Raw genomic sequence first — 27,070 nt, forward strand, 5'->3', positions numbered from 1 at the left:
CTTCCTCAACTTGATAAAGAATATCTACCAAAATAAATAAATAAATAAATAAAAAGATAGCTAACATCGTACTTAATGGTGAGAAACTTGGGGCTTTCCCACTAAGATCATGTACATTTAAGGCTAGTCCCTGCACCACTTCTTTTCAATATTATACTAGGAGTTCTAGTTAATGCAATAAGACAAGAACAGGAAATAAAATATACATGGACTGGGAAGGAAGAAATAAAATTGTCTTTGTTCAGAGATGACATTACTGTCTAGCAGAAAATCCAAATGAATGAACAGCAACAACAACAACAAAAACTCCTGGAACTGATAAGCAATTATAATAACAAGGTTGTAGGGTACACGGTTTATATAAAAAAGTCAACTGCTTTCCAATATACCAACAATGAGTAAGTGGAATTTGAAATAAAAAACACAATACCATTTACATAGCATCACCGAAAATGAAATACCTAGGTATAAATCTGACAAAATATGTAAAAGATCTATATGAGGAAAACTATAAAACTCTGATGAATGAAATCAATGAAAAACTAAACAAATGGAGAGATATTCCATGTTCATGGATAGGAAGACTCAAATATTGTCAAGATGTCAGTTCTTCCCAACTTGATCTCTAGATTCAGTGCAATCCCAATTAAAATCCCAGCAAATTATTTTGTGGATACTGGAAAACTGACTATAAAGTTCATATGGAGGGGCAAAGACACAAAATAGTCCACATAATTTTGAAGGAGAAGACGAAGTTGGAAGACTGACACTACCTGACTTCAAGCCTTACTATAAAGCTACAGTAACCAAGATAGTGTGGTACTGACAAAAGAACAGACAAATAAAGCAGCGCAGAAATAGACCCACATACATAGAGTCAACTGATCTTTGGCAAAGCAGCATAAGCAATACAACTAAACAAAGACAGTCTTTTCAACAAATGACACTGGAACAACTGGACAGCCACATGAAAAAAGATCAATCTAGGCACAAATCTTACACTCTTTACAAAAACCAACTCAAAATGGATCACAGACCTAAACATAAAAGATAAAGCTGTAACATTTCTGGAAAATAATATAGGAGAAAACCTAGGTGATTTTTGGTATGGCAATGACTTTTTAGACATGAAAGGCATGATCCATAAAAGAAAGAACTGATAAGCTCAACTTCATTAAACAAAAAAACTTCTCTGTGAAAGACAATCTCAAGATTGAAGACAAGCCACACACTGGGAGAAAATATTTGCAAAAGACATATTTGATAAAGAACTATTATCCAAAATATACAAATAACTCTTGAAACCCAGCAATAAGAAAACAACACATTTAAAAAAATGGGCCAAAGACCAACACCTTAACAGACACCTCACCAAAGAAGATACACAGCAGATAAGCATGTGAAAAGATGGTCTGCAACATATGTCATCAGAGAAATACAAATTAAAATAAAGAGATACCAATACACACCTATTAAAATGGCCAAAATCCAGAACACTGATAACACCAAATGCTGCCAAGAATAACAGGGACTTTCATTCATTGTTGGTGGGGATGCAAATGATAATAGTCACTTTAGAAGATAGTGGCAGTTTCTTGTGCTTACAAAACTAAACTCACTCTTATTATAAAATCCAGCAATCATGGTCCTTGGTATTTATCTAAAGGAGTTGAAAACTTACATCCACACAAAACCTGCACACAGATGTTTATAGCAGCTTTGCTCATAATTGCAAAAACTTGGAAGGAACCAAGATGTCCTTTAGTAGGTGAATGGATAAAGTGTGGTACATCCAGACAATGGAATATTACTCAGTTACAAATTAGTCTAATAATACATACTAAATGGGATGAGTATGCCACCCCAAAATATGCCCCTTTGGCATTAAGGGTTGTTTTGAGCTAAAAGCACATAGCTCTCTGCCAATCTTCCTTTTTGTCATAAGGCAGGACATGTATTTCCCTTTGTAAAGGTCTCTCTCTCCTCTACCAGGAAAAGAACTTCAGAGACAACTCTTATTACTTGAGACTCTTACTTGCAACAAACCTTACTAAATAACCCTTATTTACCATATATTCCCAAGTCACCTTCCTATAGTTTACCCTCTCCCCAGAAGCCTTGAATCCTTTTTCCTTTGTTTAGCTTCTTCTCCACAATTTATCTCCCTTTGTTATAATGATATATAAACCCCAAATTCTAACTGCCTCCTTGAGTTACACTTTTTTGTAAGCTCCTGGGCATTCAAGCATAATTGAATCTGTTTTTTTTTTTTTCTTTCCTGTTAATCAGTCTTTTATCAGTTTGATTCACAGGTGCCAGTCACTGAATGTAAGAAAGCAGAGGAGAAAGTTTTTCCTTCTCTACTTTACTATGGGGTCTTTCTACTTGTTAAGCTAGGTTTTTACGAGGGGTTTCTTTTTGATATTCTTCATTAATTTTTTTTCTTAAATTGTAATTTAATATTCTTACTCTCTTTTCTCTTATAATTAGTATGAATAAAAAAGCATAATAACCTTTTAAAAAAAACTCTCCTAGCTATGTTTCCTTACTGGAAGTGGGTCAAATTTTGGCTTAGTCAGACTTACCTGGGTTCATATCTGGCCTCTACTACCTACAGGCAATGTGAACTTGGATAAGTTTGCTAAATTCTTTCTCTGAAGTTCGGTTTCTTCAGCAGTAAAATCATGAGAACGGTGTCTATTTTCTAGGCTTGTTGTATTGTATTCTCTCTGTGTCAAATAAAAAAATCTTTAAAAAAAATTAAAAAAAAAGAATACCTACTAAATCCCAAATACTTAGCTTAAACTTATAAGCATATTCTTATTCAATAATAAGAATATTCTTATTCAATAATATGCTTATAAGTTTAAGCTAAGTATTTGGGATTTAGTAGGTATTCTTTATTTTTTTAAAGATTTTATTTATTTATTTGACAGAGAGAGAGACAGCGAGAGAGGGAACACAAGCATGGGGAGTGTGAGAGGGAGAAGCAGGCCTCCCACTGAGCAGGGAGCCCGATGCGGGGCTCGATCCCAGGACCCTGGGATCATGACCTGAGCTGAAGGAAGTCACTTAACCGACTGAGCCACTCAGGCGCCCCAGTAGGTATTCTTTAAATGGTAACTATTAGCGTCAGCATCTTTTAGCCTCTATTCCCCAATGCTCTTGTTGAAAATAGCTCTATTTTCCAAAGTCTTTTTGGATTTGACATAGGTTCAAGATGCTTGAGACCAGGAAAAAAAATGACACAGCATCTAAATTATATATATATATATATATATATATATATATATATATATATATAGTTATATACTAATGATAAGAAGAGATAGTGGCTTAAAGAATGAGGGGCCTGTAGAAGGGACTTGCTGAGTATGGTATGCAGACAGAGTTGGTGGAGAGCTTGGCATAGGCAGAGGACAGAGTTTTGAGACTGCTAGAGAGAACCCAGGATGAAAAGATTAGGAGTGGAAGGAGTAGAACCCTCTGGCAAATCATGAAGAGCAGAAAAAACTGAGAATTCTAAATTTAATTTTGGGAAGCAGAAAGGAGGGAGGAGGAGAATATGAAAAGCACAAAGAAGCCTGTGTACCTAGGACAAAGAAGAAACCAGTTAAGACATTTCTTAGGAGAGTATACAGGAAATGCTGTTAAACTAGAGTTTAGGTGGTATAAGAACACTTTGAATCCAAAGGTGACTGTTAATGAATTCTCACCCAATCCTCCTATTAAAAGAACAAGAGAACCAAGAGGAAGAAAAGAAAATGCAGGAAGAGAGAGAGGGAGGCAGAAAGGGAAGGGAGGTGGGTATCATGCTATAAAATTGTCAATGTGTGTCCTCAGGTTGCAGACATTAATAATTAACATTAATCAAGCAACCATGACATACAAAGACACTGTTTTAAAGGCTTTATATTATATCATTTAGTCATCCAACAACCTTATGAGGTAGGTATATTACTATTTCCATTTTACAAATGAATAAAGTAGGTACACAGAGGTTTGGAACCAGGCAATCTGCTCCCAAAACCCACATTCTGACTAGGACCCAAGAGCATCAGAACTAGAGGAGGAGGCAATCAACTCAGAACACAGGAATTCAGACAATGTTCAGGGGAAGCTGACTGCTATTTTAATCTTTTGTAAAGTTCAATATATAACTGTTCTTGTGAGATACTCATATTTGTAGTTTTTCTATTTGAATTATGGGTACCCTATATTAAAACAGAAATGTGGTTGGGGCATAACAATGAAAAAATAAAAGGACAATGACATCCTTTGTTCTAGCAAGGCTGGTTTCTGCACTGGCTGCTACTCCTTCTTAGGGCCTTCCTTCAAGGTGGTTCCCATCTAAAATTCTTTTTCTTTCCCCTTCCATCCACCCAAACTTTATTCAACCTCCAAGACCCACTTCTTGTCCCTTCCTAATCTCTACAGTTCCAAATTTGTTACCACATTCCTGGCTAGTTATATTCATTAAAAAAAAAAAAAAATCAGTGAAGTGAGGTCAGAAATCCACTTAGGTACCTTTTATAAGGGAAATCCCTTACTGGCAAAGGCAGTTTTGTTATTTTCTTACACAGGAATGCAATTCAACTCAACATACTTCTACCCTGCATCTTATTATATCTAAGGAACTGTAAAGTGGAATATTCCTTCTCTTTTAATTATAGTATAGTGGAAAGGGCATGGGAATCTGATGTCAGTCTTGGGTTTAAACGTCTGCCGCTTGTTACCTGTGTCATCTTGGAAAATTACTTAACTTCTATGAACTCTGTTTCCTCATTGATAAACATGTTCTTAGAGTGGTTGTGAAAATTAAATACGGGATAAGAGATATGAAAGTGTCTGGCCCATAGTGTTTAACAAATGTTACCTTTTCCTGCAACTAGGATCCTCCCGCTTCCTTAATTCTACTGCCTACCAAGCTTTTTAGGAAAGAAGCATCTTGCTTAAAATCTCTGATCCATTTCTGAAAATACAAGGTCAAATTCTTTCTTGCCTGTTATGTCAAAAACTGATCTTGGTATTGGTTCAAACTGTTTAAACAGTTGGTCCAATAAATAATTTGGATTATACTGACAAAATATTCTAATTCACTACCCCAATCAATTCTGTAACATCTTAATCTAATACCTCCGTTCTAGAGATATATTCTCTAGAGATTTGGAGATTTCCATTGTAGTACTAACCAAGAGACTACTTTCAGGATGTTTCAAACTGATAAGAAGGAGATTTTGTGGACAACTCAACTAGGACAGACAATAAGGAAAAGGAAATGCCAAAAGAAAGAGACACTTGTTTTAATCTGTCTTAAATGCTTGTCTTAACACTGATATCATCGCTAATTAAAAAAGAAGTTTCATAACATACTGGTTCAAATCATGTTTTGAGATGCTACAGTGCTGATTTAATAGTCATGCAACTCGTTTCCAGATTTTAGTCAGCGGAATGGTTTTATAACAAGACCAACTGCTAAGCTTCTTGACAAGTACATCCTTTACTTGAGGGGTCTGGTGCTAGTTTACACAAAGTGCTTCCCCAGAATGAGGTCCACAAAGAGCACATGGCCATGAAAGCTATTATGCTCCAGGCTCTTCTTGATGGCTATGAACCACAGGTTACTAGGAGAAAAGTTTCCACCTGAAGGATGTTCAGTTTTCAAGTAGAAAAGATTTCTGAATTATACTCAACTCTTTTTTATTTAGTATAAAACTACAGGAGCCAGATTCTATGACTTAATTATGACTTTCCTTTAAAGTCTTAACATTTCTCTCTACAAGTCTTTTGTTTCTAGACACTTTTCCTATCTTCCCTTTCAAAATTTCCCTTTCTTGTACTAGTAATGCTGATATTAAAGGTAACAGCTAATTCTGTGCTCTTGGTTTCAATGTAAACTTTACTTTATCTTCTCTGGACTTCATGAATTCAGAAGTTAATTAATTCAATACATACTTACTGAGCCTCTTGTATACTAGGCATTATTTTAGATGATAGAAATATAAAATCAAACATATTAAAGTCCCTGTTCCCATGGCGCCTACACTCTACTGTCAGGGAACAACAAGAAAGAAAACACAAAGTAAAAGGACAGACAGTAGCAGGGACACATTTCACATGGGTTTTCTATAGGTTGAGGGGAGAGAGAAGGGACTCTCATGCTTCCTAACTGGAGGTAACACTTGCTTTATTCTGTGTGTCTCAGGAGGGTTATGACAGCAAATTTAAAGAAAGTTTCAATGAATAAATTTCTTTTATAGAAAAATTCAAGGTGTGTTCTCAAGGGAAAAAATTCCTCAGCATATAAGAGATTAAATTTTTGGTGATGAAAAGGGAGATATAATCACCAATATGTCTTAGATTATCTCTTTCACTGTCAGCTACTAGTTCCTCTTTCCAGATCACAGAAATGCCTGGGGGCCTTAACGTCACATCTAAATCCTTTTATTTATTTATTTTTTTGCACTCTTACCTACAGAATGAGGGCACTGGACTAGATATTAATAAAAATAGTAACTAACACTTATTATTGAACACTGACTACTTCCTGGAGATGGATTCAAGTTAATGATGACAACAGCAACAACAAATTATAATGGAAGCAGAGTACATGCTGGAAGCACTGTTTAATTCATTTTACATACATTAACTTAATAATCTGTCCAACAACCCTACAAAGAAGGCCATTAATAAAACCATTTTTACAGGGGACCTGGGTGGCTCAGTTGCTTAAGTGTCTGACTCTTGATTTCAGCTCAGGCCAGGATCTCCGGGTTGTGAGATTGAGCTTTATGTCGGGCACTGTGCTGGGCGCAGAGCCTGTTAAGAGTCTCTCTCTCCCTCTGACCCTCCCTCTCCCTGCACTCTCTCTCAAAAATAAATAAATAAATAAATAAATAAATAAACCCATTTTTACAGAAAAATTGGGATTCAAAGATTGAGTTAATTTCCTGAGGCCACAGAGAAGGTGGAGGAGTCTAGATGCAAAGCCGTGCAGTTTGGCTCCAGAGTTTATGCCTGTAACAACTCATCTGCTTCTCACAACAACCTCCATTTGAAAGACGAAGAAACTGAAGTATGGGGAGATTAAATACCTTGTCCAAAGTCACAGGCTAATACATGGTGGTGTTAGGATCTGACCAGAGGCATTCCGCTCCAAAGCCTCGACTCTTAAACATTATGTTCTACCACTTCTTGTGAAATTGCCTAGACCCCTTTCTGCTCTCTACTTCTATGATTCTCTTCCTGTCTGAGTACTGATTATATCTAGTAAGACTCATGCTTTGCTGACATGTATATCGTGTTTTATAAAATGTTTTAGGCATAAAGCATTATTTACATTCTTAAGTTTGATAAGGTAAACCATCAATTTCAAAAGTTTGAAATTTTGTTAAGAAAATCTGTTCTCTAGAATTAGCAAGAAAACAAGTGAAGAAAACTAGAGATCAAGTCAAGACTTCCACAATGTGCTAGGGGTCACTCATGCATTTCTTCAGGTAAAACCCTTATGATATTATGACATTTATAGCACATTTTCGAAAATTTGAAATATCGTATCATAAAAACTCCAGTTATGGCCAGCTAATTGCAACTGCACTGTGTTAAACCAATGGCAGTTAATATTTTAGTGCAATAAGCTCAACAGTGCAATCATTAAAAAAACAAAATTAATAGCATTTAAACTCTTACTAGGAGCTATTCTATTAGAGAAGAAAATAAAATAAAATGGAGACTTTAGGAACAAGTCTATGTGTAGGTTTAACATTTTTCTGTCTCCTGGTGAGGTTATCTACGGGCCTTCTTTCCTGTAACACTAACTTGTCTTTTCTGATTGGCTAGAAAAAGGGTATACAACCAATACAATCCTATTCATATATGTCAGGGACATGCTTCCTGCTAAGGCATGCCAAGAGGCTCCTATGTTCTGCCAAAATAGACAAGTCAGGTTCATTTAGAAGGAGGGGACTGATTCTATGTTCAACTACTGTATGGCCCCCACATCCTTCACGATGACAAATAATTACCCTTGCAGGGGGCAGTGTAGATAAATAGAATTAGCAAATGAATTTTCTCAGCTTTAGCTTTGTCTGGCATGCAACGCCCTAATCCAAATAGCTTTTTGGCTGGTATACATTTTGCCTTGTACACCCGCAGGATAAAGTCATTTGGAAAGTTTCCCATCTTCACAGTATGTGCCCCTTTTCACAACTTACCTCATCATCCTTCTTGGCTGTGTTTGCTAGTGAGAGGTCTACACATGTTCTCATCATTTTAAGAAGTATTAACACCAAGACACAGACTTTTCAGACAGAACTGACTCCAAAAGAGTGAGATCACCAATAAGCAAGGGCAGTGAATCCAGGGAGTGCAAGGCCACCAATATGTGTGAACTTATTAATTGTAATCATTATTTTTTCTAAGAAAAGGATTTCCTTAGTCAAACCTCCAGGGCATCAGATCAAAGGGAGAGACTGCCACAGCTGGACTATATTTTCCAGCCAATTGGTCTGGAAAGGAGAATCTAGACAGTGTCCTGGCAACTGTTTAACACAGCAGCAATCCATAAAAGAGAGGAAAAAGAATTCTTTAGACCGATTTTTTAAAAGGTCTTCCTTTACTTCTCTTTATTTTTAAGGACAGTTTGAGAGTAATGTCAAAGCTCTAGGGGATGTCCTTGGTAGACACTCTATAAGAACCACTGACCCTGAGAATTCAGAGCATCCTTTTACAGATAGAACCAAAAGGTTTTAGTTCACAGTACAATTTTTTTAAAGACATATATTTATAATTAATTATCATAAAAAGTATATCCCAAACCTACTGGCAGAGTATTTGATCAATTTTCTAGTTCCAGTTTGACAAAGTCACTATAAACCTTACCAGGACACTGTAAAATCACACTAGATAAGGTAGTTTATTAATAAAATCACAACAGGAGAAATTTAATTATATGCCCTGGAAGTTCTCCCAAAAATGTATAAAAAGAAATTATAAAAGTGACTATTAACACACAAAAAGAAAAAAAACCCCACAAAACCCAACCCCACTATGTCAGAAGCATAGCAATACACACAGGAATCATGTGAAAATGATAAAACAGAGGCACACCAAACAATTTCATGAATTACAGAGAAACAAGATGTGAGAATGATTGTGTAAAAAAAAAAAAAATTGAAAGCAAACAAACAAAAAACATTTCTATAGTTAAGGAAAGGTGTTTCTCACCGTTCTGAACAAAATGGCTGAACTAAGAGCATCTGATTGGCTATGCCCATATACCCTCCTCCTCATCCTAGGGGAGAGAGATGACAAAGGGAACAATGCCCCAGAGCAGCATGGGAATGAAAAAGAGCTGGTTAGTATTTAAAACAAAGACATAAGCATAATGTAGAAGAAAATGGTCTCTAATTTCTTGACTCTTTTTAATATTAGATTCTAACGCTTTAAATTCCCTAACCTACCCAAATTAGTAATTAGTTTGTCATTACACTTCTACTTTCCTACTCTTCCAAGACACTGTCTCTGTCCCAGGGCTGGATCTGGGCAAAATTATCAGGTTGGAGGCTTTTCTTTATTTTTGCCTTTTTTTTAAACTTTCCTCATTTCTGTTTGCTTCCCACTACTCCCAGGCATCCAATTTCTAGTATTTATTCATTATCAAAACCTGTTTCAAGGAAAGGATCTAATACTCATCTTATATACACTGGCATAAATTTAATTCTGGGTATCAAGAACAGGCAGAGATAGCAAAATCATTTCTTGGCAAAGAAAGACGGTTGACATCAGGCAGACAGTTCTGCATTCTGCCTACATTAAGATTGGTATTGTTTTCCCTCTAAAATATAAGGCTTGCCTCAACTGGCTTAGTAAATGTCATCATACTGTGACTATACCTTCTGAATCTTAGAAAAAATTGCAATTTGGATATTACTGCTGTTTTCATCTGCAATATTTCTTCTTCTAAGATAATGTCATGGCTATCATTCAGTGGAGATGTTTAGTGGGGGAGCTTCCCTTGGCTCTTTAGTCATATGGATGTAATTACTTAACTATTATTTTTTTTTCTTCTGCTATATATTTTAAGATTGAGTGTGACAGAGATGTTGAAATCTGATTTTTGGCACTGGGATATGAGGTAATCTGTTCACCACTCTCCCCCATCCATCATTTTCAAGATCTTGGGAGAGCTCCCTTCTTCCAAAAGACTGGAGTTGAATATGGTTCCCTTCAGACTCATCAATGCCTCTTTTGCACTGCTGAGAAGTTGAAGGCAACAATTTTCCTTGAGAATAACATATACTGGGGAGATTAACCAAGGAAATGGAAGAGAAGAAATTTTCACTCTTAATAATAGGTGATGATGAGAGATTTAAAAATTTGCAATTAAACAACAGTTATCTCTAAACAGAATTGTGTCTTATTGAGCTCACAAGGAACAAGTCTTTTTTTTTTTTAAATAAGGCATTGTTTTAATAAGAAAAGTAGGACACTTACAAATTAGTATGTATCTGAGATTAATTTTTTTCTCAACCAATTCAAGGATTCCTTATAGTCCTCAAATCTTTTGAGTATCTCCTCTTAAAATATTCAGAATCATCTACCACCACCTTCCTGTACAGAAATTGAATCTATGTTTAAAAACATGAGTGAAGGAGATTTCAGAAATTAATTATTTATTTTTATTTTTCTAACTTATACTCCGGAATTTGTAACATGCTAGTATAAGATACATGAAAATAAAAGCACATTTGTTTTTATAAAACATTCAAGAACAGTCTTACCTGGTCTGGGGAGGGTTTATGATTGGTTTGATTGGAATGGGAGGATTTGAAGTGGTCATCCTCATAGTTGTCGGCCATTAGCTTCATTCGATTTTGTGTCTAAGAAGAAATGATTCATGAAGTTAAACTGAGATAAAATTTCTATGATACACTGTAAAGTAACAAGTCTTTTAAAAATGTCATTAGAAATAATAAAACTAATTCTGTCTGAAATAAAATTAAACATAGGATTTCTGAAGATATCAGGGAAAAAAAATTAGGCACTGCTCTGAACTGAATTGTGCACCCCTTCCCTACCCCACCCCACATTCATGTTGAAGCCCTAACCCTCAACGTAACTATATCCGGCTAGAGTCTTTAGGAGGTAATTAAGGTTAAATGAAGTCCTAAGGGTGGGGCCCTAATCTGATAGGACTGTGGCCTTGTAAGAAGAGAAAGAGATCATTCTCATTCTCTCTCATTCTCAGTCACTTTCTCTCTCTCTCTCTCTACCTTTTTTCTCTTTCCCTCCCTCCCCGCCATGGGAGGAGACGGTAAGAAGTTGGCTTCTGCAAGCCAGGAAGAGAGCTTGCACCAGGAACTGAATCAGCTGGCATCTTGGTCTTGGACTTCCTAGCCTCCGGACTGGGCTTTAAGCCATCCAGTCTATGGTATTTTGTTATGGCAGCCCAAGCAAACTAAGACAGGCACCTAAATTAGTACAGAAATTTTGAGGGAAAGAGTAATCTTCTCAAATCAAGCCCTTTATGCAGTGCTTGCTTTATTTTTTAAAATAGAGACTGGATTATACCATACCTAGGATAGGACTCTGTAACTGTTTTTTCACTTCATGATATGTAGGACTCATATTTCCATGTTACAATAAGAACTACTCATTTTTTTTTTTTTTTTAGAACTACTCATTTTTTAAACAACTATTCCATTTTGGGGGATGTTAAATAACATACAGACCATAAATACTGGGGGAAAAAAGTTATCATTATCTGTAAATGAAATGATTATATGCCTAGAAAATCTAAGAGAATCAACTGAAAAACTGTTACAACTTATAATAAAGTTCAGTAAGATGATCAGACAGAAGCTACATACATAAAATGCAATAGCTTTTCTTAACACCATCAATAAACATTTGGGTTTTCAAAATTAGTCAGAGATTCTGAAACTCTTCAACACTAGGCTAGAAGATTATTATCCCATTGTCTTTTCTCCATGTTTACCAAAAAGGACTGGATTGGTGATTCTGTGTGATTGGTTAATACAAGACCTGAATAAATGAATGAATACATAAAAAAAAAAAAATATATATATATATATACATACACATAAATGTATTATATAAATATAAGTATAAGGATAAATAGAAATATAAATGTAGAGGCTGCTTTTAGGCAACAGGCTTGAGCAATGGAACTTGAGTAAGATGAAAGGGCACAGCGACCACCAAGCTGATGCAAACAGGCTCATTAAGCGACCCACCCTGAAACAGCCACAGGCCGTAACTAACCACTGTGCTACATACAACCAGGCACGGTTAACCAAAAAAGGGAAAATTCAATACGTTCCCATAACTCCTCACTCTGCCCTATAACTGGTCCCTCACCACTGCCTTGTTGCAGGCAGTCTCTCCTTCTCTGTCCTGCCTGCTGCTCCCTTGCAGTGTATTCAATAAACGTCTATCTTCTTTGTTCTGCCTTGGGTGAAATCTTTCACTGCCTGTGCCACTGGCCCCCCCATCTGATCAGGGTGCCCCACAATTAATATATGTGTATATATACACATACATACACACTTTGTACACCAAACAATTCAGAAAATGCAGGGTAGACTATGCATAAAACTAAATAGCAATATATTACACTAACAAAATATAATTAAGACCTAAAGTTTTAAAGCATTGAAAATAAACTTCCTAATATTATGTGATTTAAAAATGTTCACTGTAGATAATCTGAAAAATTTAAAAAAAATGACCTATAAATCCCTCTCTGATAAGTAATAATCAGTCTTACTATTTAGGTGTATCCATTCAGCCTCTTCCCTATAAACATAAAAAGTGGCATACTCTTCTGATTTTTTCCATATTTCTTCCCATTTCTACTATAATATGGTATTTTTTTTTAAAGATTTTTATTTATTTGACAGAAAGAGAGAGAGAACAAGCAGGGGGAGCAGCAGAGGGAGAGGGAGAAGCAGGTTCCCCACTGAGCAAGGAGGTGGGGCTCAATCTCAGGAGCCTGGAATCACGACCTGAGCTGAAGGCAGACACTTAACCGACTGAGCCACCCAGGTGCCCCTACAATAGGTATTAAAAAAAAAAAAAAAAGATTTCTTTATTTATTTTAGAGAGAGAGCACGTGTGCAAGAGAGCAGGGTTGGGGGGAGGGGCAGAGGGAGACAGAGTCTTAAGCAGACTCCACACGCTGAGCATGGAGCCTGATGCAGGGCTTGATCTCATGATCCTGGATCACAATCTGAGCCAAAACCAAGAGTTGGATGCTTAACTGACTGTGCCACCTAGGTGCCCCCAATATAGTATTTTAAAAATTACTATTATTTTATAGTATATTTTGATAGCTGGTACGATAAGTTGTCCTTCCCCTCTATCAATTCTCTTTTGTCAAAATTTGATTGGGTATCTTGAACACATTTTCTTTCCTAGATTAAAAGCACTTTGATTAGTTCCATGAGAAAGTTTATTTAAAGCGATTTTTCCTTGGTATTTTTTCATATGATAATGCCTGAGTAAGGGCTTTAGAGGCACACTGCCTGGATCTGAATTCTAGTTCTGCTCTATCTGCTCTATCTAAGTTTGGGGTAACTACTTAAATGCTCTGAGCCTCAGTTTATTCACCTTTAAAATGAGGATAACAATACTTTCTCCTTATAAGACTGTTATGAGGATCAACTGAGTTAATACAAGCACTTAGAAAGGTGCCTGGCATAAAATACACACCCAATATATTTTAGCTATCACCATCACTATGAACATACTTTATCATGCCATTAAATATTATTCTATAGTCTGTTGAAGATGGCAGCAGAACCCCTCAGCAAAACACAGAACCACCTGTGGGAAGCAGCACAAGGCCTACACTGGTTGCCTAACTTGCTTACACAAAGCTCCACCCCCCTGTGCTTAGGCAGGACTGCCCTTCTCAGTCAAGCCTGTCTCAGTCCCAGTGCAGTGGGTCCCTCCCCCAAAAGTCCAGTACAAACCCCTACCACACCACATCTCTTGACCAGAGAGTTCTGCAGGGCCTCGGTTCCAGTGGAGTTGTTGTCAGGTCTCATTTCACAAGTAGATCAGAGTACACCTGGTTAAAACTTGCCAAACAATGAATCATGGAACACTACATCAAAAACTAATCATGTAATGTATAGTAATTAACATAACAACAACAACAACAACAAAGAATAAACTAAAAAACAAAACAAAAACTTGCCATGTTCAGGCCAGGAGAGCCTTTGCAGACCACTGGCCTGAAGGATAGAGCAGCCAAAACACAAGAGCAGAGCACATGCAGCACACACCAGAGACACTCCCTGAAGCACCAGGCCTGGTGCCTACATGGTCTCTTCTTCATAAGGCCATTACTCTCAGGAGCAGGAGACATAACCAGCTTTTCTGATACACAGAAGAAGGCAGAGACTTAGACAAAATGCCATGATAGAGAAATTTATCCTAAATGAAAGAACAAGATAAGGCCAGGGCCAGAGATCTAGGTGAAACAGATCTAAGTTACTGGTCTGATGGAGAACTTAAAGCAACAATCATAAGGATACTCACTGGGTTTGAGAAAAGAATAGAAGACATCAGTGAGACCTTTACCACAGAGATAAAAGAGTTAAAAAAGAATCAATAAGAGATGAAGAATGCAATAAACAAGATTGGAAACAGGCTGATGCAATGAACAGCAGGCTGAAGAAGCAGAGTAATGAATTACTGACCTAGAAGACAAAGTAATGGAAGATAATGAAGTGGAACAAAAGAGAGAAGGAAGAATTATGCCACACGAGAAAAGACTTAGGAAACTCTGTGACTCCATCAAATGCAGTTAACATTCATATTATAGGAGTCCCAGAAGAAGAAGAGTGAGAAAAGGGGCAGAAAATTTATTTCAAGAACAGCAGAAAAAAAAGAAAGAAAGAATAGCAGAAAACTTACCTAATCTGGGGAGGGAAAAAGACATCCAGATCCAGAAGGCCCAGAGATCTCCCATCAAATCAATAAAAGCAGGCCAACACCAAGACACATTGTAATTAAATTTGCAAAATATGGTGGCAAAGAAGAAAATCTTAAAAGCAGCAAGATAAAAGAAGTCCTTAACTTACAAGGGAAAGCCCATAAGGCTAGCTGGAGACTTCTCAACAAAAACTTGGCAAGCCAGAAGGGACTGACATGATATATTCAAAATGCTGAAGGAGATAAATCTGCAGCTGAGAATACTCTATCCCCAAAGCTGTCATTTAGAATAGAAGGAGAGAGAAAGAGTATCCCAGACAAACAAAAACTAAAGAAGTTAGTGACCACTTAACCAGCCCTGCAAGAAACATTAAACACTCTGAGTGCAAAGGAGAGACCAAAAGTGACAAAAACAAGAAAGGATCAGAGAAAATTGCCAGAAACAACAACAAACAAGTAATAAAATGGGAATAAATACATATTTATCAATAATTACTTTTTTCCTATTTCTTGGATTCAAGTTTCATGATTCAATCTTGGTAACTTGTGAGTTTTTAGGAATTATGGTTTTTTTTCCCCCTAAGCTATTTGATTTGTTAGTATATAATTATTTACAGTAATCTGTTATCACACTATGTATTTCTGTGGTTATCTGCTGTATTATTTTCTCTTCCATTTCTCATTTTGGTTTTTGAGTCTTCTTTTTTGTCTTAGCAAACGTAGTTAAAGCATTACAAATTTTATTTTTTTGAAAAACTGGCCATTACTTTCAATGTTATGTTATTGTTTACTCTGGTTTCTATTTTATTTATTTCTGATTTTTCTTTGTTATTTCCTTCCTCTACTAAATTTCAGCCAAGTTTCTTCTTTTCCTAGTTCCTTGTGGTGTAATGTTAGCTGTTTATTTGAATTTTTTTTCTTAATACAAGCATTTATAGCAAAAATTTCACTTTAACATCTGCTTTGGTGTATCCTCCCAAAAAGGAGTACATTATTGTGATGAGCACAGACTAATGTACAGAATTATTATTTTTTAAAAAAGGTTTATTTGAGAGAGAGAGTGTGTATGTGCATTGAGTGGGGGGAGGGGCAGAAGGAGAGGGAAAGAGAGAACCAACTATCCGCTAAGTGCAAAGCCCAGACGCGGGGCTCCATCTAATGATCCCGAGAGATCATGACCTGAGTTGAAATCAAAAGTCAGATGCTCAACTGACTGAGCCACACTGCCGCCCCTGTATAGAATTAAATCATTATATTGCATACCTGAAACTAATGTAACACTGTATGTTAATCATATTCAATAAAATAAAAAAATAGAAAAAAATAAGGAAAAATGAACATTTTAAAAAATTAAATAATGTATTTTATTTTTTTATTATTTTAAGGTTTTATTTATTCATTTGAGAGAGAGAGAGAAGGAGAGCACAGAGGGAAAGGAAGAGGGAGAAGCAAACTCCCTGCCGAGCAGAGAGCCTGACATGGGGCTCGATCCCAGGACCCCAAGATCATGACCTGAGCCAAAGGCAGATGCCCAACCAAATGACACACCCAGGCACCCCTAAATAATGTATTTTAAAAGTAACTTATGAATTAAAGAAGAGGTAATCATAATGGAAATTGCTATTTATAGTCAACAAAGAATGAATATACAATATACCAAAACTTGAGAATACAACTTAAAGTAGTTCTTAGATAAAAATTTATAACCTCAAACAACCTCTGAATACCCTTATTTAAAGAAAATGTTAAAGGCTGCCTGGGTGTGCAGTGGGTTAAGCATCTGACTCTTGGTTTCGGCTCAGGTCGTGATCTCAGGGTCGTGAGATGGAGCCCCCGAGTCCAGCTCCATGATCAGCGTGGAGTCGGCTTGAGATTTTCCATCTCCCTCTGCTTCTCCTCCATCCTGCCACGCTCACATTTGCACTCTCTCTCTAATAAATAAATAAATAAATCTTTAAAAAAATAAAAAATGAAAAAATTAAGACTGAAAATACGTAAGTTAAGCCTAAAGTAAATTGAAGAAACAAATAAAGATAAAGGCAAATATTAGTGAATTTTAAAAAACAGAAATAATTAGCAACATAAAAATCAGGTTCTTTGAAATTAATAATAAATGTCCAGCAAAGCATGTCAAGGAAAAAAAGACAAACACATACTAGAAGGGACCAAAATAGGATGGCATTTTAAAAATCATCAAATACTACATGTATGCAAATACATTTAAATACTTAGGTAAAGGGGATACTTTTCTTAAAAAACAACTTACCAAAAATGATGCAAAAAGAAATAGTAAATATTAATAAATCAATAGTTAATGAAGAACTCTCTCCTCATTTCACTAGAGAGCGAACATTCTGTGTAATGGTAAAAGTTTTGAAGTGAATACATTAAATTGAGGGACAAAAAGGGCTATCTTTTACCACTGCTCTTATTCAACATTATAATGAAAGTCCCAGCCTGGGCAATAACTCATTAAAAATGTGAGTTATGAAATTTTTAAGTCAGTAGGCTGACATGCTAATTATATTAAACTTATTCTTGGAATGAAGGGGGAAAAAAGGAGAGACAGACAAGTAAGAAACAGACTCTTAACTACAGAGAAAAAACTGATGTTTACCAGAGGGGAGGTGTATGGGGGATGGGTGAAATAGGTGATAGGATTAAAGAGTACACTTACCATGATGAAAAAAATTGAATGCAAAAAAAAAAAAATTCTTAAATCTAATTTTAACTGGCTGCATAGTATTCAGTTGAATGGATGCTTAATGAGTTTCGTATCGTTGGACATTTAGGTTCTCCACATTTTTACCTAATAATACATGCACATTACTAAGTTGTTTCCTCCCTCCAGAAAATGACAGCAAAGAAAATACTTATCAAAAATTGTCTGGGATAGCCAAATTTCTCTTTTCTGAGATGATTTAGGGTGACCTTGAAAATATGTAAGGTAATTTTTCTCATGTTATGTGGTATTGCATGACAAATGGAAAATTTTCTGCAAAGTAGGTCTTGGGGAAGGGGACAAAGGGAGGAAAGGGCAAAGAGGTGTACCCAGAAAGTGAGCAAAACATTGGCACATCATTCGTATGGTCAAGAAACTTTTCCATGTTGCTTTTAGTAGTAATGCACAGTGAAAATATACTTGATTAATTATTTTCCTAGAACATGTCATACTTAATCTTTAATATGTGATACCTAGTTTAAGTTTAAAAACTTAAAAAGAAATACTATGGGGTGCCTGGGTGGCTCAGTCAGTCTAGCCTCTGCCTTTGGCTTGGGTCATGATCCCAGGGTGCTGGGATCAAGCCCTGTGTTGGGCTCCCTGCTCAGCAGTGAGTCTGCTTCTCCCTCTCCCTCTGCTGTTCCCCCTGCCTGTGCTCTGTCTCTCTCTCTCAAATAAATAAACAGAATTTTAATAAAAAAAAAATGTAGCAGCTTGCAATAGGAGCCATTCATGTAAAAAAAAATAAATAAAAACTTAAAAAGAGGTACTAATAAAGCACACACAAATCCACTTTTAAGGCAGAAGGTATTTCAAATATTTCTTAGGAGGGAGTATGAAATCCTCCCAAAGGAACTGATCACAGTAGACAGATAAGACCAAAGATTACTTATTTGATACATGTAAGTGAATGAAGAAATAGTCATAAGAACTTAGTTCACCATTTCCAGAAGACATGAAGATGATTAAAGTTTAGTGTTTCTACATCTAGTGTTCAGAAATTTGAAGTTTGTTCCCTGCATCGTCATGAGGTTGAGCTCTAAAATACTGACCGCTCACGGAGCATTAGCAATTATAGGTTGTAGGACTCTGTGCTCTTAAGGAGCTCTTGTACTATGCTCTTCTGAACATAAGACCAACAAGCAAAAGGAGTAATCCTTCATGTTTTACTGACATGAAACATACTTTACATCCAGATATTTTCCCTCTTGAACCATGCCACGTGCATGTGCAGATAGTTGAATTCCCCTGATCCGATCCAATGACATAATAAGACTCTCTGAAGAAAGGAAGGGAAAGAAAAAGGAAGAAACTTACTAAAATAAACTTCTTTAGTTTAAATGCCTATCTATGTATACAGGCATACACACCCTCTCAGAGGAAAAGGAGTTCATTGTTTATTCTGTAATCCTTTCTCTAAGATGTCAGTGCTCAAACAAGGTGTTAGAGAAACCGTATCAGAGAAAACCTAACCATGTTAGAGAAAAATAGTTAGGGTAAGAAATGGTGTATGTTAGTTATCCAAACCCAGGTATTTAAAGAAAAGGTTTGAGGGGCGCCTGGGTGGCTCAGTCGTTGGGCGTCTGCCTTTGGCTCAGGTCATGATCCCAGGGTCCTGGGATTGAGCCCCGCATCGGGCTCCCTGCTCAGCTGGGAGTCTGCTTCTCCCTCTCCCTCTCCCCCTGCTTGTGTTCCCTCTCTTGCTGTGTCTCTCTCTGTCAAATAAATAAATAAATAAATAAATAAATAAAAAATAAAGAAAAGGTTTGAATTCCAGTCTTTAAGATTTTCTCTAGTTCCCTAATCTTTGCTTTTCAGTTTGTGCTATTGTTATTAAGCTATCTAAGTAGTTTCAGAAATAATAATAGTTGGAAATATTCTGAGATATTTTAGAAAGCATATTGTGAATAAATTTTACCCTTACTAATTTAGGTTATTCCAATTATAATTATCTTAAGAAAATATTAAAATTACTTCTGCATACATTTGTTAAACCTTGGAAATAATTTTATCACAGTGAATTGTAATTAAACTTTAATTAGTTATATTGGTATTTGATATACAAAATGAAAAAAGCATAATCCCTAAGAAGTTCAGTTAGGTGTGTCAGATTCAGTGCTTGTTATACATTTATTTATTTAAAGGTTTTATTTATTTACTTGTCAGAGGGAAGGAGAGACAGAGAGCATGCACAAGCACAAGGAGTGGCAGGCAGAGGCAGAAGCCGGCTCCCCAATGAGCAAGGAGCCCAACTCGGGACCCGATCCCGAGCTGAAGGCAGACGCTCAACCGACTGAGCCACCCAGGTGTCCCGCTCGTTATACATATAACACAATCTCAACAAATTACCCTTGAGCTTTGTTTTAAACTTCATATCATGAAAAAATATAAATTAGTCATTAATACTTTTTTAAAAAATATTTTATTTATTTATTTTTTTAGTAATCTCTATATCCAACGTGGGGCTCAAACCCACAATCCCGAGATCAAGAGTTGCATGCTCTACTGACTGAGCCAGCCAGGGGCCCCAGTCATTAATTATTCTTGAGTTGTGCTATATATTTCTTTCTTTATACACAAATGACTAAAGATTATCTTTGTAACCAGGACAGTTTGTTTTCCACCCATTGAACAGCTTTGAGAAGAACAATGTGAGGCAGTGCAGTATGAAGAGGAAGGCAATAAGATTAGAAGTAATATCTGTACTGAATTTAGCCCAACAGCTGTCATAGTCAGATTACCTTTACATTTTATTTTCTCAACTGGTGTTCAAGTTCTATAACAGGAAAATGTATCTTCCACTGATTTTGTTTTGATTCTTAAATCAGTTTGGTAGTTTAATTTTGGTGGTCTTGATTAGTATTTTCAGTTTACTGATGGAATCTTGAAGTTTATTATCCTCAAACATTATTATACCTCAAGAAAAATGAAACCATAAAGAATCTCAGCTGCAGTGACCCGAACCGACCAATTCTCCCCATCGCTGCCATGCTATTTTTAAATATCTAACTATTCTTTTGAATATTTTTGTACATTTATGTGTACAAGAGTTTTTAACGGTAAAAGTCAGTCTATCTCCTACTCCTGACAGTTCCTTTTCAAGTTTCTTATGTGTACCGCCAAAGATTTCCTGACATTCCATGGCTATGTAATGGCACAGCCATGTGCGTGCACACATGTTTCCCTCTAACAAATGGGAGCATATTCTATTCATTGTCCTGAACTATTTTTTTTCCATCTAACTCTATCTTGAAGAGCCTTCCGTATCAGTAAATAAAGAGCTGCCTCGTTCTCTTTGCTGACTTGTTGATGCAGATTTAGATTATTTCTAATATTTTGCTGTTATAAACAATGTTGTAAAGAATAATCTTGTACATGTGGAAACTGACAAATTTGAATTGATTAAACTAAGTATCATTAGGTTTTATACCACTCTTCCTCCAAATAACAGCTTTCCCCCTAAGGTGAAAAGCCTTAAATCTGTCTGGTCATATGGCTGGAATGTTAGAAAGTCCAGGTTCCTAAGATACATACCTGGTTTCACCCAAAGGTAAGGAAGGGTGAGAATGGATAAAAACACCCATATGTCTAATGGACTTTTACTTAATTTAAATAAAGACCAACAAACGATGGCATAAAAAATGTACACACCTGGTAGAAAAATGTATTCCTATTTGATATGGAAAGGTCAATATATTCAAGTATCTTATTTGCACCCATTTTATTATTTCTGAGGTTTATGGAAATAATGATATAAGTGTATATTATGTTCTCATTATTGATAAAACATCTAAGAGTTATAGTTGCAGGCTCTGTTGACCAGCCTAAAAAAGGTTTCTTAATCCTTCAACAGAGATGGAAAGGGACAGCAGATTAAATCACTGTTAAAGCTATTATACTTGTGACAAATGGGAGTAGGACAGAGGTACTTTGTGAGACTCCTTATGAATCAGAAATTGTTCTTCCAAACTGTTATGTTATTTTCTTTACCCTGTTTCTTCATATCAGTGTGGCAACTTCATGAAAACACAAAAAGGACAGCATATGTCAAACATATCACCATGCAGAAGTACTGAGAGCTCCCCGCTCCTTCCCCACCACTCCACGTGTAACTCTCCACTTGCTGTTTCTTATCTCCATGAATGTAGTCATTATTCACTGAGTTGCTCAATCTAAAAATCTCAGAATCATTCTAGACTCCTCCTTTTTCACTAATGTCTATATCCAATTAAGCCACAAAGCCCTGGTGATCCTGCTTCCAAATATTTCCCCTGTAATTAACTGTCCAGTTTCATCTATATTACCACTGGTGTACTCTTTTATTGCTTCTTCTAAATTGTTGTCACAGTTATCTTCCAATAGACCATTTGATCCTAATACTATCCTGCTTAAAAAAAAAAAAAAATCTATCTACTGGCCCTCACAGTGAACAACACACCAAAGGCCTTCACTGTCTGACCACATCATACCACTCCAGCCTCATTTTCCTAAGGCTTCTTCATAATATATTGAGATTATCCCTTTTTCCCATTTGCTCTGAATCTAAGTATTAAACCCTCCCAAATTCCTAAGATAAACTGCACTTTGTGTAATATTTTTACACATTGTTGAATTTGCTCATATTTTATTTAGAATTTTTCTATCTACATTCATAGGTAATACTGGCCTATGATTTTTTTCTATTTGTCTGCATTTTTAGCATTTAGTTATGCTAAACTCATGAAATGAATCAGGGAACTTTCCTTTTTTTGTATTCTTCGGAATGGTTTTTTTTTTTTTTTTTAAAGATTTTATTTATTTATTTATTTGACAGAGAGAGACACAGCAAGAGAGGGAACACAAGCAGGGAGAGTGGGAGAGGGAGAAGCAGGCTTCCCACTGAGCAGGGAGCCCGATGCGGGGCTCGATCCCAGGACCCCAGGATCATGACCTGAGCCGAAGGCAGACGCTCAACGACTGAGCCACCCAGGCGCCCTGGAATGGTTGTTTTAAGGTAGGAATTATTTGCTGTTTGCTGTCTGGTGGAACTTACCTCTAAAAACAGCCAGGCTTTGTATGTACTACTAGGAAGATTTTAAGTTGATTTATATTTGTTAGTTTCAAGAACTGCTCAGAGCAAGGAAAGAGAGAGAGAGAGAAACCAAGAAACAGATTCTTACTACAAGAGAACAAACTGCTAGAGGGGAGATGGTCTGGGGATGGGGATTAAAGAGCACACTTATAATGAGCACTGGTTTGGTATGGAAGTATTGAGTCACTATATTGTACACCTGAAACTGATATAACACTGTTTTAACTATACTGGAATTAAAACAAAAACCTTCAAAAAAACCGAAACCGCTCAGGTTTGGTGAGTTATAGGTTGTCATACCATTCTTCCTATTTTCCTATGATTTTAAAAGTCTCTTTTGTAGCTGTAGATGTGTCTCCTTTGCCTTTCCCAAATATTGTTTATCTATATCTGGTTTTTTCTTAAACAATCTGTCCTATCTTTCATTTCCAATTAAGTCATTAAACTCTATTTTGTAAGTCTTCTCCAAGAACCGGCTTTTGTTTTCATTAACCTTCTCTAAGGTTTGTTTTGTTTCATTAATTTCTGTTTTTATTTCCTTTCTTGTTTTGTTTTGTTGTGTGGGAGGGGGGAGATTTGCTCTGATATCTTTTTAAATTTGAGTGATGCTAGCTATTAATTTTTAATCTTTTCATTTATGCATTTAAGGGTATTAATTTTCCAAGAACTACTTTACCAGCACCCCACATTTTGTTATGTAGTATTTTCATTGTTGCTCTAAATATTTTGCAATTTCCCTTAGATTTATACTTCGACTCTTGATTAAAATGAGCTTTAAAATTTCCAAATGTGTGGTATTTATTGTTATTATTGATTTTTAACTATCCTGCATTATATTCAGAGAACTTGATCAGAATAGCATAAACTCATAAGCATTTATTGGTCTTGTTCTAAGATTTAGTATGAGATCACTTTTTATAAATGTTTCATGTGTGCTTCTAAAGAATGTATGTTTTCTAATTGTTGGGTCCAGGATTCTATATGTACACACAGATAAAGACTGTTAACTGTGTTTTTTATGTCCTTCTTAGTTTTTTCATGTTTGCTCTGTTAAATTTCTCAACATGATTGTAAACTTGGGAATTTCTCTTTTTAGGTGACAGTGTTCTTAGGTCCACAGAGCTTCATGTCTGTTATATCTTTCAGGTGAATTATTCCATTTGTAATTATAATAAATATTTTTATACCTAATTTTGCTTTTCTGCTTTAAAGCCTGTTTTGTCCAATAATCACAGAGCTCTACTGGCTTTCTTTTGGTCAGTATATGCCCAGCATATTTTATTTTTTAAAGATTTTATTTATTTATTTGACAGAGAGAGACACAGAGAGAGAGGGAACACAAGCAGGGGGAGTGGGAGAGGGAGAAGCAGGCTTCCCGTCGAGCAGGGAGCCCGATGTGGGGCTCCATCCCAGGACCCTGGGATCATGACTTGAGCCAAAGGCAGATGCCCAACGACTGAGCCACCCAGGCTCCCCTGCCCAGCATATTTTTAAAAAATCATTGAACTCTCCTTCATTCTGTATCATTTTGTTTTAGATATGTTTCTCAAAAATAGCATATTCATTCATTCATTCATTCATTCATTCATTCTTTATTCATTCATTCAACAAATACTAGATGTCTGACATTGTTCTAGGTGCTGTGATAAAGCCCCTTCCCTCATGGAGCTTACATTTTAAAGAATATTGGCTAAAGTTAAAAATAGCCTACAGCTAGATTTTGTATTTTTTCATCTTTCTTCAATAAAATTTAACTTATTTACCTTTACTGTATTACTGATACATTTAGATTTATTTTTAACATAATTTTTGATTTAATTTAACATAATTTTAACATAAATTTAATTTTAACATAAATTTTTGATAACATATAGGTATTTTTCCTACTATCTCTTTCTTGACTTAAGGTGAATGGATGAAGAAAATTTTTATTCAGTGTTTTCCTTCATTATTTTGAAATTTTACACTCTATTTCTTTTACTTTACTGCTTATTTATAATACTTGACAAGTATCACAAAGTTATTGCATCTTTATTCTCCCTCCTTAATAATATGAACACTTGGGGCAATCTGTCATTGTTACTAAATTAACGTTTTATGCTCAATGCTTATTGAGATTTGCCTATACATTCATTCTCCATCCCCCCACCCCCACCACCCCGCACTGCTTCTGGCATCTCACCTAATTTCTTCTTTACTGAAGTAGCTCATTTTTAAATGAGGGAGCATGAGTGATAAACTCTCTCAGCATCTGTCTGAAAATATTATTTCATCCATACTTTTGGGTGCAGAATTTTAGATTTGCAATTACTTTTCCTCAACACTTTGAAGATATTTATCAACTCACTCTCTTATGCCTTTTATTGATTCTATTGAATCTATTGACAAATTCTTGTATCCTTGTAGGTAATCTGCCTGTTCTTCCTGGTTGCTTGTAACAGGTCTTTCTCTTCGACATTCTGCAGTTTCACTAAGATTTGTATGTGTGCTTACTGGTCTTTCTCAAGACTTGTAGTGCTTCTGGGCGCCTGGGTGGCTCAGTCATGGAGCCCCACGTTGGGGTCCCTGCTCAGCGGGAAGCCCGCTTCTCCCTCTTCCACTCTCCCTGCTTGTATTCTCTCTCTCGCTGTGTCTCTCTTTGTCAAATAAATAAAATCTTAAAAAAAAAAAAGACTTGTAGTGCTTCTTCAGTCTGAGGATTCATGATTTTCATCAATAATAAAAATATGTTTTTTATCCATTCTAATATTGCCTCTTCTGAATTTTCTATCATCTTTCTCAAAACTCCTATTGGATGAATGCTGTACCTTTTCAGTCTACCTCTTGTGTCTGTTAATCTCTCTTTCTAATTTTCTCTCCCATTTTATCTCTCTGTTTTGTATTTTGGGTAATTTTTGCAATGTTACCTTTCACAACATTAATTTTCATTTTAGATGTGTTAATTTGCCCACTAAGTTTTTAATTAAATGATTAGATTTTTTGTTTCATTTCATATTGATTATTTGGCAATTCTATATATACTTTTTTAATAGTCCCTCCTCCCTAACCCAATGCTTACTATGTGCCAAGCACTATTCTAAGAGCTTTAGGTAACTTAATTAATTTAATCCTCATAGCAACAATATGAAGTAGGTACTTATCATCCCAATTTTATATATGAAGAAACAGGTACATAGAGCCTAGGTAATATGATAAAGTTCATATGATGCATAATTCACATGGCTAGAATCTAATACCAACAGTCTAGCTTCTAGACTAGAAGAACCTCTACTCTTTTTTATAACTAAAAAAAAAAATACATTTTATATTGAGAACTTCAAACATACACAAAAGGAGAAAAAAGAAAGAAATCATTATATTGCTCTACTTGTTTCCTTTATCCCCTCTTCTCTTTATTTGCTACCATATTTCTTTTAACTTTATTTTGAGATAATTATAGATTCAATGCAGTTATAAAAATAATATAAAAATAGCCAAAACACTCTTGAAATAGGAGAACAAAGCTGTAGGAGTCATATTACCTGATTTCAAAGTTACGACAAAGCTTACAGAAGCCAGTGTGATATCAGCATAGGGATAGAAATACAGATCAATGAAACTGAATTGAGAGTACAGAAACAAACTTTTAACTTTTATGGTCAATTTTTGACAAGGGTACCAAGAAAATTCACTGGAGAAAGAACATCTTTTCAACAAATGGTGTTAAAACAAATCAACACCTATATGCAAAAAAATGATTGGCCCTCTACCTCACATGAAAGAATGAACTTAAAATGGATCACAGACCTAAATGTAGGAGCTAAGACTATAAAACTCTTATAAAAAAAACACAGGAGTAACTGTGTTTCATGATCTTGAGTTAGGCAATAATATTTGAGAGATGACACCAAAAGAGTATGAATATCAAAAGAAAAAGCCACGGGTGCCTCAGTGGCTCAGCTGGTTAAGCCTCTGACTCTTGATTTTGGCTCAGGTCATGATCTCAGGGGTTGCTGAGATCGAGCCCCGTATCAGGTTCTGCACTGGGTATAGAGCCTGCTTAAGATTCTTTCTCTCCCTTTCCCTCTGCCCCCACCCCCCAAGAAAGAGAAAAAAAGAAAGAAAAAGGAAAAAAAAAAAAAGAAAAAACCAAATAAATTAGGCTACATCAAAATTTAAAACTTTATGGTGCAAATAATACTATCAAAAAGTGAAAAGACAATCCACAGAGTGGGAGAAAATATTTACAAATCATTTATTTGATAAAGGACTTATATCCAGAACTCTTACAACTCAGTAAGAAAAAAAAATCCCAATTAAAAAATGGGTAAAAA

The 27,070-nt window shown here is 35.8% G+C and overlaps 1 protein-coding gene across 12 annotated transcripts in view; it reads right to left on the bottom strand.

The window, feature by feature from the left end:
• Positions 1-27,070, bottom strand: part of ERC1 (ELKS/RAB6-interacting/CAST family member 1) — a 550,857-nt gene that overhangs the window by 74,315 nt on the left and 449,472 nt on the right. For 7 of the 12 annotated variants that reach the window (XM_078075442.1, XM_078075441.1, XM_078075446.1 and 4 more), the window contains one exon: positions 10,782-10,880. In XM_078075442.1, coding sequence (XP_077931568.1) covers positions 10,782-10,880 — 99 coding nt within the window. Of the gene's footprint in view, positions 1-9,225; positions 9,293-10,781; positions 10,881-27,070 lie in introns of all 12 variants that reach the window. The other 5 variants (XM_078075452.1, XM_078075449.1, XM_078075453.1 and 2 more) reach the window with 1 other exon arrangement.

Source organism: Halichoerus grypus, chromosome 6, assembly GCF_964656455.1.
Source record: "Halichoerus grypus chromosome 6, mHalGry1.hap1.1, whole genome shotgun sequence".
In the NCBI taxonomy this organism is placed as follows: Eukaryota; Metazoa; Chordata; class Mammalia; order Carnivora; family Phocidae; genus Halichoerus; species Halichoerus grypus.